Raw genomic sequence first — 14,254 nt, 5'->3', positions numbered from 1 at the left:
TTATTAGAGCAATACCTTTATTAGGCCAACTCACGGTCACAAGCATTAGAGTTCCCCAGAAGTCTTTATCAGGCAAGATGATAAACAAAGTTTAAAAAAAGGGGGGGGGGAAGGTAGCTGATATTCAAGTCATGGAGTTTGCATTTAGTTATAGTCTAAAAATGGGATGTGGGAGGATGCTGCAGACATTCAAACTACACTTCATCAGATACTGAGAGGGTGGGTTAAATAGACCAGTTGGTACATATTAGGCCATCTTAATTGTGAGACACTACTCTGTTAAACCAAATGTGTGAGACATGGCTCTCTGGAACCAGTGCTTGTGAAGGGTCTCAGAAGTGTTTGAATGGAACTTCTTGGCTATTTCTATAAAATCTTACCTTGAATACTAATGAAGCTCCTAAATGTCACTTATTAGAAATAGAGCACCAGTCCTCCCATAAGGCAAGTTGAGCCACAACTCAGACAGTGGATTGGGGCCAGCACAGGAGAGTGGCAAGATGAATGCATGCCTCCTCTCTGCTGCCAATCTGCCCACAGCTGGTGACTCCTCTCGCCTGCCCCCTGCCCAAGGCAAAGAAAGCCAACATGGCTGGATTTAAGTTCTGGATTAAGTGGAGAAGGTGGAGTGACAGCCCGCCACATCTTTCCTCTCCTCAGAGACAGAGAAGAGCGGTGAACTGCGCACTCACTGTGGTTGCACACAGAGGAGTAGAACGGCTGCTGTGAACTCGTGTGCCACACCAGGGATGCTGCTCCTCTCTTGCAATACAACTTCAAGCAGCATTAACCACGGCCCGTCTCACCATGGCATGGATGAAGCATCAGGGCAACACAGGAGCAGCAACCACATGTGCCCTGTGACCTTCAGAAGGCCCTCCACACAACCAGCCATGCACATTTTGTTTGCCGCCACTGCCCACAAACAATTCTAGTGGAGACTATGGAGTGGAGTCGGACTGGTGCTCTGAAGAGCAGGACAGAAAGGTGTTTCAGTGGGGGAAGAGGAGAGGGAAAGGGGAAACCAAAACCAGCTTCCTTTTCCAGCACCCACTAAAAACAAGGTTAGAAGACACACACACACACACACACACACAGAATTTCCTGTGTAGGAATTTTGACGAAGTCTGTTGCAAGGATAGTGATGGAAGGCGGTTTGAAATTTGCAATCTGCAAATGCAAACTGCAGAGAAAACCCACTACAAGCAATCAATTTTGTTTTCCGCAGTCACTTCTTAAAGAGTGAGTGTGTGCAAAAGACGTGGTGGAGGGCCATTTCCTACTTCCATGCCAGGCCGCAAAATATTTTGGCCTCACTTTTGTTGCTTTTGCTACTACAATCCATTTCAAGTTTATCTGCTAGTATTTAAGGTGCCATTAGACTCCTGTTGTTTCTTGCAACGAACTTATACCCTTTGGAAATTGGCGCTTCTGTAGGGAACGTGATGACAGCGATATCAGTTTTCCCATCTTGTAATTGTGCAACGACCCCGGCCGTCCCCTTTCTCACTCTGGAGTGAAAAGCAAACCCCACCCGTTTAGAGGAGATCGGCCGAATGCACGGAGGAGGCAACAACCCAACCACTTCCGCTCTGGGGTGGGGCACCTCAGACTTTAAACTGCTACTGCAGCCCAGCAGCACAAAAGAGGGCGGGTGACGTGACAATCCCCGCTGCGGGTGTGTGAGAGGAGGAAGGCAAGTGGCGAAGATCCAGCCGCTCCTCTCAGCTTTCAGGAGGAGGCAACCGGTGATCAAGATGATGGGGCTCGCCAACCGCTGGGCAGGCTAGGCGTCCCCGCTTCCCCACGGTGCCGTGTACGTGCTCGAGACAGCGCTCAACCCCGCCAGGCAGAGGCGCCGGCACAAAACGAGGAGCGGGCCGAGGCTCCCTCCGAGAGCAGCCTGTGACCGCGAGAGACGGTGAGCGGCGGGGCACAGCCGGCGGTTTGACGGCGCGGATGATCCTGAGCCTCCTCCCCGCACGAATGGGTCGCTCCTACGTAAGCCCGGGAGCGGGAAAAGGGACCTTAGGACAGGAGAGAGAAGCCGTGCCAACGCCTCTGCTTTTATTCCTCCCCTCCCCCGGCCCCACGTACCGTTCTCTGGAAAGCGGAACCTCTCCGAGCAGCAACCACTGTTCCTCGGCGGAAGCGATTTCCGCGCCCTTCCTCGAAGGGGCATAAACCTGGCCAACGTCACTGGGGCTGGATTTGCTACGCGTGCGCCGCAGAGGGCCAGGCGCCGTCTCAGGGCTCCGCGGGTAGTTTGCTCCCTGAGCAGAGCAGGATAAGCGGGAGACGCGCGAGCCGTAGCAAGGGCCTTCTCTCACACGGAGGGGCCGTCTTCTTGAGAGAAGTCTCACCAAGGAGATGACCCGGACTGTTTCTGACAGAATATGTAACAGTGCCTCTTGGAATACTGTTTACATAAGCTATCTGCACCCTTCGAAGCTTTCGTTCCAAATGCATTTTTAAAAAGCTGCTCAGTTTTTGCCCTGAAATAAATTAACCAAATCAATAAAGCTCTATAGTGATGGGTATTCGTGATCTTAGATAGCTATTGCAAATGCTGAACTGGGTAATTACCAGTATAAAAGCATTCCAGAAGAAGGGGGGCGGGTTGGTACAGAGTGGACAGTTCTGGAATTAAAAAATGTATGCTCCTGAAAACAGCTAGCCCAGCCACAGGCATTCAAAACACTTTCTTTTATAATAATCAAGGTAGATGCAGTATGAATCCTTGCTGGATGGACAAGGAAATAAACAAGATTTCTAAATACTGTTTCTAGTACAAAAGACATAGTTTTCCTATAGTGAATGTTATACAGAATGTTAAAACTCCATCCCATTCTCCTGAAAATTAAAACACAACTAAAATGCCTTCTGATTATACTGTCCTAATTTAAATGTTGATAGCCAGAGAGCCAAGGTAACATACCTTGGAGTTACAAAAAGAGTCAGTACTTGGTTTCTAGAGATCTGAAGCTTTCCTTGCTTTTCTCAAAGCTTCCTTCAGACATGCTAGGTCACCTCCACGGAAACAGAAGGTACAGCTGAAAGGATATGCCTTTCAGCTGAAAGTCACATTTCATACAATGGGGAGAAAAATCATAAAAGGAGTTCGTTTCTTTGGCTGGTGGTGTGACCCCAGGGTGATGTGGTGGAGACAAACAGCTAAGCAGATACACCTGTTGATGTTCTTGTGCCCAGTAAGGCTAAAGGCCGTAGCTCAGTGGTAGAACACATGCTTTGCATGCAGAAGGTCCCAGGCTCAATCCCTGGCACTAAAGCCATGGAGACCTGGTGCCATTTAGTGTTGACAATACTGGGCTAGATAGACTAATGGTCTGACGCGGTATAAGGCAGCTTCCTCTGTTCCTAATAGCAAGTAGGGACCAATAGTATACACGACCAAGGAGCTGAATATATTACGCCTGTTTGTAATGGAACTTGCCCGCTACCTGTGCCTGCGTCAGAAACTTTTGGGGCTAGAGAACACTGTCTCCTTGCAGGATCAGCCCCTGACTTGGCAGGTAGCAGAAGAGACCTTCTGCCACCTTGTAATTGCATCAGGGGCTAGGGCATAAAAAGGTGGGCTGCCAGTGAACAAGGGCGAGGGCTGTTGGGCAGAGGGGTGGAGGGAAGCAATTGCCTGTATATCTGCTTTTTGTATATCCTATTATCAGAGCTTGGATAATTGTATACTGGCGGGAGAGATGCGTTTTAAAAAGGGACAGAGAGGTGGAGGTGTGATGTATACTTTACCAAACCAGAAATCCTCAGTTGATCAGGCTGAGGTTTCCCAGATCTTATAGAAGCAGAGTTAAGGAACATACGAAGTTTAAAAAGGAAGTTAACGCTTTATTCAACAAAGGCAACAGGTGGGATACCACTCACATCCTGTCAGGAAAATGTAGTAGAAACAATCAGACAGTTATCTACCCATTCATACTTACTCACATACACCTGCTGCTGGCCAGGCAACTGGTATAATGTGAATATGGATCGGGAGTTCTAGCATACGTATGTTGATCCAGTCGGGCCCTGTTGTATCTCTGATTTGCTTTTGGGTCTCCAAGGTTCTTATAATTTTCCGGAGGAGTAGTATAAGACTGTTAATTAGGGTCTTTCTAGTTGCTCTTCTTTGGAAAATAATTAATCTATCTGGAACAAATTCTTGGGAGTTGTTCTCACAGCCATCCGACGTCTCTCTGATATCTCTCACAGTCTTCCTAGGCTGCCATAAATGTTCTTTGCCTCATTTGCAATTTCTTCTGCCTCCAAGCTGGTGCCCCCTCCTTATTGCCAGTCCGTTAGCTCATACCTTCTTTGCTTTGATGATTTAATTGGTATCTCTGCTATCTTCCCGATCTCTTGGCCTTCCCTGTAAGGAAAAACCAAGTGCACCCACATTTTCACCTCCCTAGCATTTCCAATTCAAAGGGGATAAGGAACGATATTGATAAAAGAAACACTGTTGTTGTTGTTCAGTCGTTCAGTCTTGTCCGAATGAATAAACCGTACACTGTGTTTACAACAGGATGTCACACCAAGTCATTGAGGCAGGATCCTCTTTAACATTGCAAACCTTTAGAGATAACAATTCCATGGGTCAAGGAAAGTTCATTAGGTGTCTTTTGGAAATAGGCCTTTGGCTACATTCACTACAGAGCATAAAAATACACATATAGAGCAAAGAATTCTGGGCATTTACTTTGAATACATTGCCAAGCTTAATTGGCCATTTGGCCTTCTACAGGGAGATATGTTCTTTTCCTACTTATACAGGTGCAGTATAATATGAAAGAAATACAGAAAAAGAGTGTGAAGAGGAAAAAGTAATGCAATATATTGGATTACAATAATTCAATATTCAATAAGGTAATTTGCAATTTGATCTGTGACAGAGGGATACAGGGAGCAGCCGTTGGAACAGTACAGGGCCAAGGGAGATATGGGGGTGGGAGGCAACTAGGTTGTTATGGGCGTGGGGAATGCAACAGGATGTTTGTTGCTCTCAAGCCATCTCCCATGGGTAGCCTGGGTAGCCTTGGTGACAGTCCCACTGGGTTGAAGATACTGCTGCTGAATGCCAGGTTGGTGAATGGGAAAACAATTGCTCTCCAGGACTTGATCATGGATAAGCATGCCGACCTGACCTGTATTACAGAGCCAAATCTAAACAATAAGCAACTTCTCAAGTACAATACCACTACAGCCAGAACCCCATATACATACACATAGAAGCAAATTTTTGTCACAACCAAGCTATTTATAGTTCAGCTTCTTCACAACCCAAGAACAGAATAATTCTGGTCAAGATAAAAGTTTGCTTGGCATTTGGTTGAGAATGATGATTGGAAGGATTCTTATCACCAAATGAACAAGAAGGTCTGGACTTGGCAGCAATGCATTCAAAGTGCCACAACAACAATTTTTCCCCTGGGATTTAGAATCTTACACACATGGACTTCAAAAAAGACTAGTCGAAGCAGAAGTCTACTGGTACTTCATAGTGTACATTGGTATGTAAATTCCATGTGTATATGGGCTGTAGTGATACTGTACCATGAAGACCTGGTTGGATGAGACTGGAGAAGTAAATCTCTCCCACCTTTGCATACTTGGGTTCTCCATGTTACAGCACGCAAAACGCAAGGGGAGTTGCAGTGGTCTATTGTGATTCTACCCCCCATTCAGATGCCCCATCCCACAGTATTCCAGTTTCAAGTGTGTGTATCTGAAGCTGGGTGTTTGGGACAGAACAGGGATTCTGTTGGTGGACAAAGTCCCACTGCCCAACAGTCTCCTTTTCTGAGCTAGCCAGGCTGGTCTCAGGGTTGGTGCTGGAATCTCCTCAGCTTGTACTGGAGGACTTCAGTGTACATGCTGAGGCTACCTTGTTGGGAGTAGCTCAGGACTGCATGGCCTCCATGGGTCTGTCCCAATTAGTATCTGGCACCACTCATTCAGCAGGACACACTTTGGTTCTGGTTTTCTGTGTAGAGTGCAATGATGGTGATCTGGGGGAGGAGGAACTTTTTATAGTTCCACTATCATGGACAGATCACTACCTGCTAAAGTTTGGATTCGCTAGGACTTGGAGCCTCTGCAGAGGCTGATTAAGATGGTCTGCCCCAGGAGACTGATGGATCAGGATGGTTTTCTGATAGCTCTTGGGGATTTTCCTGTCACCTCGGCAGGCGATTCTGTTGAAGCCCTGGCTGACCTCTGGAACAGAGAAATGGCCTGGATAGTTGATACAATTACTCCTGAAGGTCCTCTCCCATGGAGTGGAGCCAAACGAGCTGGTTTTCCAGGGAGCTGCGGGTGATGAAACGAATGGGAAGTTGACTAGAGCAACGTTGGTGGAAAACTCAGAACAAGTCTGACTGAACGTGAAGGTGGCAAAAAAAATGCACTATTGCATCTGTACAGAGTCACCCAATGGACATTTTTCAGATGGTCAAAGGCCTATTACTCTCTGGCCTGCAAGAAGAAGAGGTGGACCAATCAATCGTCCGTTATCACCAATTTACGGACACTTTGCCGATAAAATCGATCGTATTCATGCCAACTTGGATATCATAATTGATACAGACCTGGTGAATGTAACTTTGGCCCCTGCTTGTCTGGTTATAATGGATACTTTTCAATTTGTACAGCCTGAGGATGTAAACAGGATCCTTGGAGAGCTGACGCTTACCGCTTGTGTGCTAGATTCTTGCCCTTCCTGACTTATAAAAGCGTGGGGGGGGGGGGCTGGCAGAGTAGGTAAGGGTAATGTTGAACACCTCTTTATTGCAGGGTATGTTTCCATCTTGCCTAAAGAAGGAGGTGGAAAGACCTTGGTTTACAAAAAAGCCCCTCCCTGAACGTTAGCGCTAGTTCACACGAATAGATGGGTCAGTAGTTGTCAGGTGATACACTTATCACATGATAAGCTTTCCTCTATTAATAGTTCAATGCTAAAGTTCCATGCATGAAAACTAAGTGATAGTTGCTTTTACCATGTGATAATCATGGTCATGTGAACTGGCCCACAGTAACAACGGGCCCCTTTTTGTACATGGTCTTCTAATTAATTGAGCCTAAGAGATAAAAAATATTCTACAGTATTTTTTTCCTGCACTTATGAGTCCCACACTGACAGGTAGTCTCTGTCTCAGGCATACTTCCAGCTGCATAACCATAATCCCATGTGAGTTCGGTTCCAGCTTTTACATGCCTAGAAAGCAAACATATTACCCAGTTAATATAAGAGCAATAACCAAAGATCAGCTGCACTTACTTTCTGTGCCATATTTCTATAAGAGATGCCAGCCCTTTTTTCACATACCCTTATTGCGTCAGGTGTGATTACTCTGTGGTGGGAAAAAGGCACTCTTCATATGCTCAGAGTCACTTTTAATTCATGAGCAAAATGTATGTCATTTTGGCAGGTAAGTGATTAAAGGGCTCATGAATCACAAGGAGGCTGCAGGGTGGGAAGGCAATGCTTCCTCCCATGAGGGTCCCAAATAACAGGGTACCTGGTGACATACATGACTTCTCCCCTTTCCTCAAATCAGCAAGCTGGTGGCCTTCATGAATACACAGATTGACCAGAATGAGGATGGAGGTGAGCCCATGCTCCTGCAGGCTAGTAGAAGTGACTAGAGCAACTGTTTAAGTGGAAGTGAGCTTCCCTTTCCCCATCCAAACCTAACTACTGTAATTATTGCTGCAAGAGAAGCAGGCATGCTGTTATTGTTCATAGGCTGCAGTGAAGGTGATTCTTTCAGGCTTATGATATGGAAAGAAAGATGGTTCTCTCCTGACCTAACATGCTTCCTGCCTCAGTCAGGCTTATCAGGACAGGCTGAGAGAAGTGTGTGTACACGTGCATCTGTGTGTGAGAGAGAGACTGTGACCCTGCCATAGATAGAGGGATAAGGAAGAATTCTTATTTTCCACACAGCAATAGCAGGGGGGAAGGGAAAGACCTGACTACCAAGTAAGGAATAGTGACATCTTCAGAAATTGGGACAATCCCCTACCCCTTTGTTTCCATGCCTTCCCAAATCCTTGGACTTGCTCCTGCACAACCAAGAGATGCTTGAAATTATACGCTATCTTCTAGGTATCAGTCTGGGCAATAAAAAAGATTTGGGGGCAACCCTGGGGAATAAGTCCTGCCAATTTTAATTTGTCAGAAATTAATGTTTAATAGGACATAGAAAATAGAGGACATATTATATGGGGAAGCATAAACTATTAACTGTCTGAATAAACTCAACTAAAAAACCGTTCAGAGAAGTGTCTGGTGAGTTGTTTTTCAACTGAAAAAATGTCATTAAATTGTGTGCTGAGCTGACAACCTATATGTATTATGAACCCTATGGTCTTTCAGCCTCAGTTTGCAGATAAGTCAAACAAATTATGATTCATCTTGCAGGGTTCTGCAGCTGGATGGAGATCATCATATCCACAGCACTTCTCATGATATCAAGTGCTTTAATAATTATTTTATCATTTATGAAATATTGACTTTAAAACCTGTGCACAGTATACATTCTATACAAAACATTATTAACAAGACAACATTCCTGGCACCCAAATGCAGGAATAGTTGGGGACTGAGGAGGGAGAATTTTAAAACCTTTTTGTTATTGCTGTCACTAAAAGGGATTTCTTAAAAAACAGTTTCTGTTAAAAATAAGTGGTGGTAGTGGTCGTGGGATTACTGTTTTCTAGTATATCGCTGCTACCGATAATCCAAAAATACTAAGCAAAGGTCCAATAAAACCAAAAACACATGCTGACAATGCTTAAGCAGCTCTAATCACGGTTTGTTTCCATGACGAAACAAAATTATAAAGCCATAGTTTAGCTTGCTGTGGTAAGCTCCGCCCCAACGATCATGCTTGGGGAAATACAGCAAGATTGGGAAGGCAGGGAAACCGCCTTAGTATCTGCAATAACCAAACCATGGTTAATGCTTAATCAAGGTTTGCCACCCGCTTCAAATCATGCTTTCACGTCCATGTTTCCGGCCCTGGCTAAGGTACTGAGATAGAACACAATAATGGTAAGGAAAACAAAACAATATTTGAATGTTACAAAGATACAGAGTCTGAGACCGTGTAAAGTTCAACCAGCTACTAGCCTAAAAATCTCTCTATTGATATCTGAATGTAGGTTCCTTCATCAATCCCTTGAAACATCAGGCAAGAACAGAGGCATGTTAAGCAGACATTTTCACCGTTGTGCTGCATGCAGAAAGATGCATCACTACAGTTTAAGTAGCGTCCTATGCTATGCAAGTTGGGCACAGCCACACAGCTCTGCTTTATCTGATTCTATAAAAAAGGGTAAGAGCACTTGCTACAGTATTTTGCTAACACAATATTGTGCTGCTACTATGGTGGCAAGGCCATTCCAACAGCCCTAAGTATGCAGCATAATGGCTTAGCAGTAACCCCACTCTGTTAGGGTGGATTCCATTCTTTGCAGATCAAGAAGATCACAGGGCAGGTATTAGGTTTTGTACAGCTTTTCTTATTGGGAACATATTTTTGCTCTTGGGGTTATTTCTAGCAAATTAAAAGCAAGAACACGTTTCAAACCTGTTTGTGAAGAATGCCACCCAGGGGAAATTTCTGTTGTGTGTCTCTACAAATACACTCTGCACAAAGAGATTAGGAGAGCAGCTGTGCTGTAAACAAAACAAACGAATGAAAGTTAAAATGAAAGGGTCTGCTTTTCTTTTAATATGCTTTCTTGTACAAACTTAAAAAATCATATTCTAGGTTGAGAAACCAACATTATCAGGATGCACTATTTCATATAAATAGTTGGGAATTTTTCTAGACCAAAGTTATCTTTCCTCTTATAAAAATATCCTCTCTTTGATAAAAAAAGAAGGTATTTAACATCAATAATACAAGAAGAGGGCTCTGTCAAAAACATGCCATAATTTGGTTACAATAGTATCTAGACAAAAGAAGTCAACAAGGAGATGTGATCAATGGATGAAGCAACCAATCATGACATGAAGTCCCATTATTGAAGAATTAAGACAGAAATACCCACCTTAAGGTACAGTATTAGAAATACAGCTAAGACTAGAAATAACACGTCTCCCACATCTTTATCTTTTGATAAAGAAGGAAATACTGGCAAAACACTGCTTTTTTGCCTAAAAGATGTTTGACAGTCTAGGACAATATGGCTAGATGAGCAACCCAGATGGTATCCAGTTTACCCCTTCCACTGATGGAATGGCTTTAATCAGTGGAATGGGGAGGGAATTATTCCTTTGCCCCTCTGTAGCCCCCCTCCCTTCCACATACCCTCAAATTCTGCTCCAGAGCATAACAGGACCCTCTGAAGAAGATCTGGGAGGACACAGGAGCTGGGGGGGGGGGGAGTCCTGTTGTGCTTGCACAACATTGGATTTCATGCACAGCGTGGGTGTTTTGCAGAGTGGGGAGACATTCCAGCACTCTCTATCCCAAACGGGGAGTAAAGTGGGAGAATGTAGCTCTGGAAGTTGGCTGATACTCCAATTAAAAGAATCAAGGGCTTTCATCTTCATCCATGGGAAGGGTTGTCAGCATGGGTCAGGATTGGAATCACAGCTAGAGTAGCTGCATGCAAAGCAAAGAACCACTGTGGTGATAGTTATAAATCCCAGTAACTGTTGGATAGTCCACTATTCCTACTATGTTTGAATGAAACAAAAGATTCAGACTATCTTGTGTGCTAGCTCTTGGGAGAGAAACTCAGCCTCACATAGTATCAGAGACTGCCCCTATGAACTACAGACAGCACATCAACATGGGATGTTATCCTTGTTGATGCAAAGGCTGTCAAGATGATTGAAAGTGGTGTCAATGTGTCTAATGACTTTGTGATTCCAACTGTGAGGCAGTGATTCATGTAGGGAAATTTATCCCCCTTTTTGGCAAAGAAAGGTAACGGCAATGGCTACGCACTTGGTGAACAACACTGGAACAATGGAGGTGCCAAATGGGGTATGTGATCATGGGAATAGTTGGACCAGACAGCAAAGACATTTTCTGTGCTGAGTCTGAGTTACGATGTGAAAATACATATAACTGCCATCCAAAAAAGAAATCTTCCCTAATCATCTGTCAACAGATCAGTAGATGGATATGTCAAAGTTTAAAAAAACAGTGTATTGCACACATACAAAAATTTACAGTTAATCCTTATATAGTCACAACACACTTAGAATTAGTTTACAAATATGCCACAAGGCATTGGGTGCTTGTAAGAGAGCTCACATAGCCTAACCTAATATGTTAAAATTGAACATTAAAATTAATATTCCTACTTTTCTAGATATACATTAATTCATCCACTTTGGTAGTTCAGGAAATGACGTATAGCAACAAACATTCTAGGTTGTATTCAATGTTAGTCTAACATCAGTCCAAATTATTTCAGTGGGTCTACTTTAAATAGGACTAATGTTGGATACAATCTTCTGCCTATTAAAAATACTCTAAACAAATAGAGGTGTTGCTGCAACTTCTAAAAATAAAAGTTTAGCAGCTGGTCTTTACTCAGTTAGAAAGCCATTTTGACAAGACACCAGGCTTCCTAACTTAGTAAAAATGAACTCGTAATTCTTGGAGCTTGTGTGTGACAGTTTGCAGCTAAACCATGTGTGTTGAGAATGTAATGATATTTTATAAGTGTAAAGATAGGCATCCTTGAGGTCTCGGAATGTCATCCAGGCTCCAGTCCTCAAGAAGGAAAGAATGCCAGAGAACAACAGCATGCAGAATGTCTTTAGCATGATAAAGTAGTCAATACCTCTGAGGTCCAGAAATGGGCAAAATGAAACATCGCTCTTGGGCATGGCAAAACAATGGAAGAATCCCCGTTGATGCTGGGATTGAGGTACTCTTTCTAGGGACTCCTTGAGGAGAGGTGAATTGATCTCCTGTTAGAAAACTAAGTTGTGAACTGGGTTGTGAACACAGCACACAAGATAGGTTCAGCTCCTTGATTCTCACCACTACAGGACCCAGTTGTCAGAGAAACACCTAGGCAGTGAGGGCAGTATGTATGTATGTATGTATGTATGTATGTATGTATGTCTTTCCTTTCTAGACTGCACAATAGCTGAAGCTATTGGTACTCCAATCTTGAATGAAAGGTAGGGAGTATTGTGAGGATAAGGCAAGTTTGGGCAGTCAAGAACTCTTATTTGGAGACCATCTGAGCTTTAGGACTGGAGAACTATCTCCAATTGAAGAAGCTTAAGCAGCTGTCTCTGTGGAAGACAGGGTGTCTTCTCCTAAATGCAGAGCTGACTGGAGAAAAGCAGAGTGGGTTAGGTAGCTATTACATAGACCATTACCAGGAGCAAGCTTTGGAAGAGCACTGGAACTGTGAGGTTATGCCTAAAGACTAAGCCATGGTCTTTGTCTTGGGGAGACACTTCAAGGAATATATCTTCAGATTTAATAGGGCCTCACTATCAAAATAGTAGATCCTTGATGTGGGAACAGCTGTCTAGTAAGCAAATTGCAACCAGCTTAATGCCACCACACCCTTAAGCCACAATCCACACTGTTGCACCATGTTGATCTGCTGCTTGGCCAGATGAAATGCCTATGCTAGAAATGTGTGAGCCAGAAGCCTCATCCTCTGGCAAATGCTCAAGGAAAAGTGTAATTTGGCTTTGGGTGTATCACTGGTTGACGAGGCAGAAGATCCCTTTGCCTGGGAAAATGCCAGGGCTTTTGAACTGACAGATTGATCAGTTCTGGGAAACAAATTCTTCTCTGCCAGTGTGGAGCAATCAAGATCACTTCCACTTTTGCTTGCTTGATCTTTTGGAGGACTCTTGGCAGAAGAGAAAGGGAATGGAAGACATACAGCAAGCTTTCCAACAAGGCTACCTCTAATGCATTTGTTCCTAGAGCCTCTGGACACTAACTATGCAAAGAAGTTTTGCACCTTAAGCACTCTAGGGTAGCAAACATTTCTATTCTGGAAAGGCTGAATTGGAGAGATACCTGTTGAAAGACATGTGGGCTGAGTGACTACTTTGATTCCTGGACTGATGTTTTGCTGAGCCAGTTCGCTATACTGTTCAAGATCACACCAGGTGTTCTGCCTTGATTGAAAGAGCTTGGACTCTGCCCAAGACTTGGGTGTCATCACCTGTTTGCTGAGTTTGCTCAGTCTTGTCCCCCTGCTCATTCACATAGGTTTTTGCAGAGATGTTGTCCCCCTGATGAGGACATGAAAGTTGGTGATGTGCTGGGTGAATGGCATAACACGACATAGATGTCTCTAAGTTCCAGCCCTGCCACTATCCACGACCAGGTCCTCTGATACATTCTCTCCCCCAGATGGGACCCCACACAAACAAGTTATGCCTGTTATAGTGAGCCTGGGACGCTCTGCTAAACTCCCTCCCTCTGAGAGTCTGGTGAGTTCCAGCCACCACTTCAGTGTTAAACTGAGGTGATCTGGGATTTGTAACTTTAGATGTTGGTGTGTGTGTGTGTGGGGGGGGGGGGGCTGTCTGGTTCTAAAAAGGCAGGAATAGTTGTTTCAGCACTCTGCTGAAAAGACATATCCAGTGGACTAGATCCTGACAGGAAGCAACATCACCAACAGCTGTGCTAGGATCATGAGGTCTGTTCTCCCCAACAATATCTGAGTCACCAGTTGTTGGATCTTGGTTTGTCACTTCTTTTTGAGGTGCATCCTGCATTGCCCCATGTTGAGGAAGACTCCTAGCTGTAACAACCATTGTGTGGAGCACAGTGACCTTTACTCCCAGTTGACTAAAAACTGCTCCCTGAGATATGCGAGGGTGGACTATGTCTCTGTGGCTCTTTTCCCTCAGTGGTGACCAGATGAGAATGTTGTCCAGGTAGGGATGGTGACAGGCACCCTGAGACTTCAGGTGCACCACTAAGATTTTTGTGAACACCCTTGGGGGCAATATCAGGCTGAAGGTCAGGACTTGGTACTGATACAATGGTTGTTGTTACTACCAAAACTACTACCAAAAGTGAGAGGCATCTCAAACCATGTAAGCTCGCAGTTACAGTAGCTAATGGAGAAAAGCGTTCAATGTTGGGAGTGTGGAATACAATCCTCAGTCTGCCAGGACTACAGCTGCCTTGTGATTCCCCCCCCCCCACTGCAAATCCCTAATTATTCCCCACACATTTTTGGCTTTTGCCCCACCCACTGTAGGCATGTAGTGACCCCTGGA

The 14,254-nt window shown here is 44.4% G+C and overlaps 2 protein-coding genes across 7 annotated transcripts in view; both read right to left on the bottom strand.

The window, feature by feature from the left end:
• The window catches only part of PHF11 (PHD finger protein 11), a 92,714-nt gene extending 90,567 nt beyond the window's left edge, over positions 1–2,147 (bottom strand). For all 5 annotated transcript variants that reach the window (XM_084821430.1, XM_084821446.1, XM_084821416.1 and 2 more), the window contains exon 1: positions 2,098–2,147. The gene's annotated coding sequence lies outside the window, so the exon portion shown is untranslated. The remainder of the gene's footprint in view (positions 1–2,097) is intronic.
• A 3,703-nt stretch (positions 2,148–5,850) lies between these two features.
• SETDB2 (SET domain bifurcated histone lysine methyltransferase 2) overlaps positions 5,851–14,254 on the bottom strand; it is a 105,630-nt gene continuing 97,226 nt past the window's right edge. For both annotated transcript variants that reach the window (XM_084821343.1, XM_084821352.1), the window contains exons 12-13: positions 9,609–9,697; positions 5,851–7,228 (exon numbers count right to left, since the gene is read on the bottom strand). In XM_084821343.1, the coding sequence (XP_084677469.1) occupies positions 7,111–7,228; positions 9,609–9,697 (207 nt within the window). In that variant the 3' untranslated portion in view covers positions 5,851–7,110. The remainder of the gene's footprint in view (positions 7,229–9,608; positions 9,698–14,254) is intronic.

This window comes from Heloderma suspectum, chromosome 1 (genome assembly GCF_057233095.1).
Source record: "Heloderma suspectum isolate Gila_16-S chromosome 1, 16-S_ref, whole genome shotgun sequence".
Classification (NCBI taxonomy): domain Eukaryota; kingdom Metazoa; phylum Chordata; class Lepidosauria; order Squamata; family Helodermatidae; genus Heloderma; species Heloderma suspectum.
This window is presented reverse-complemented; position numbering and strand designations above follow the sequence as displayed.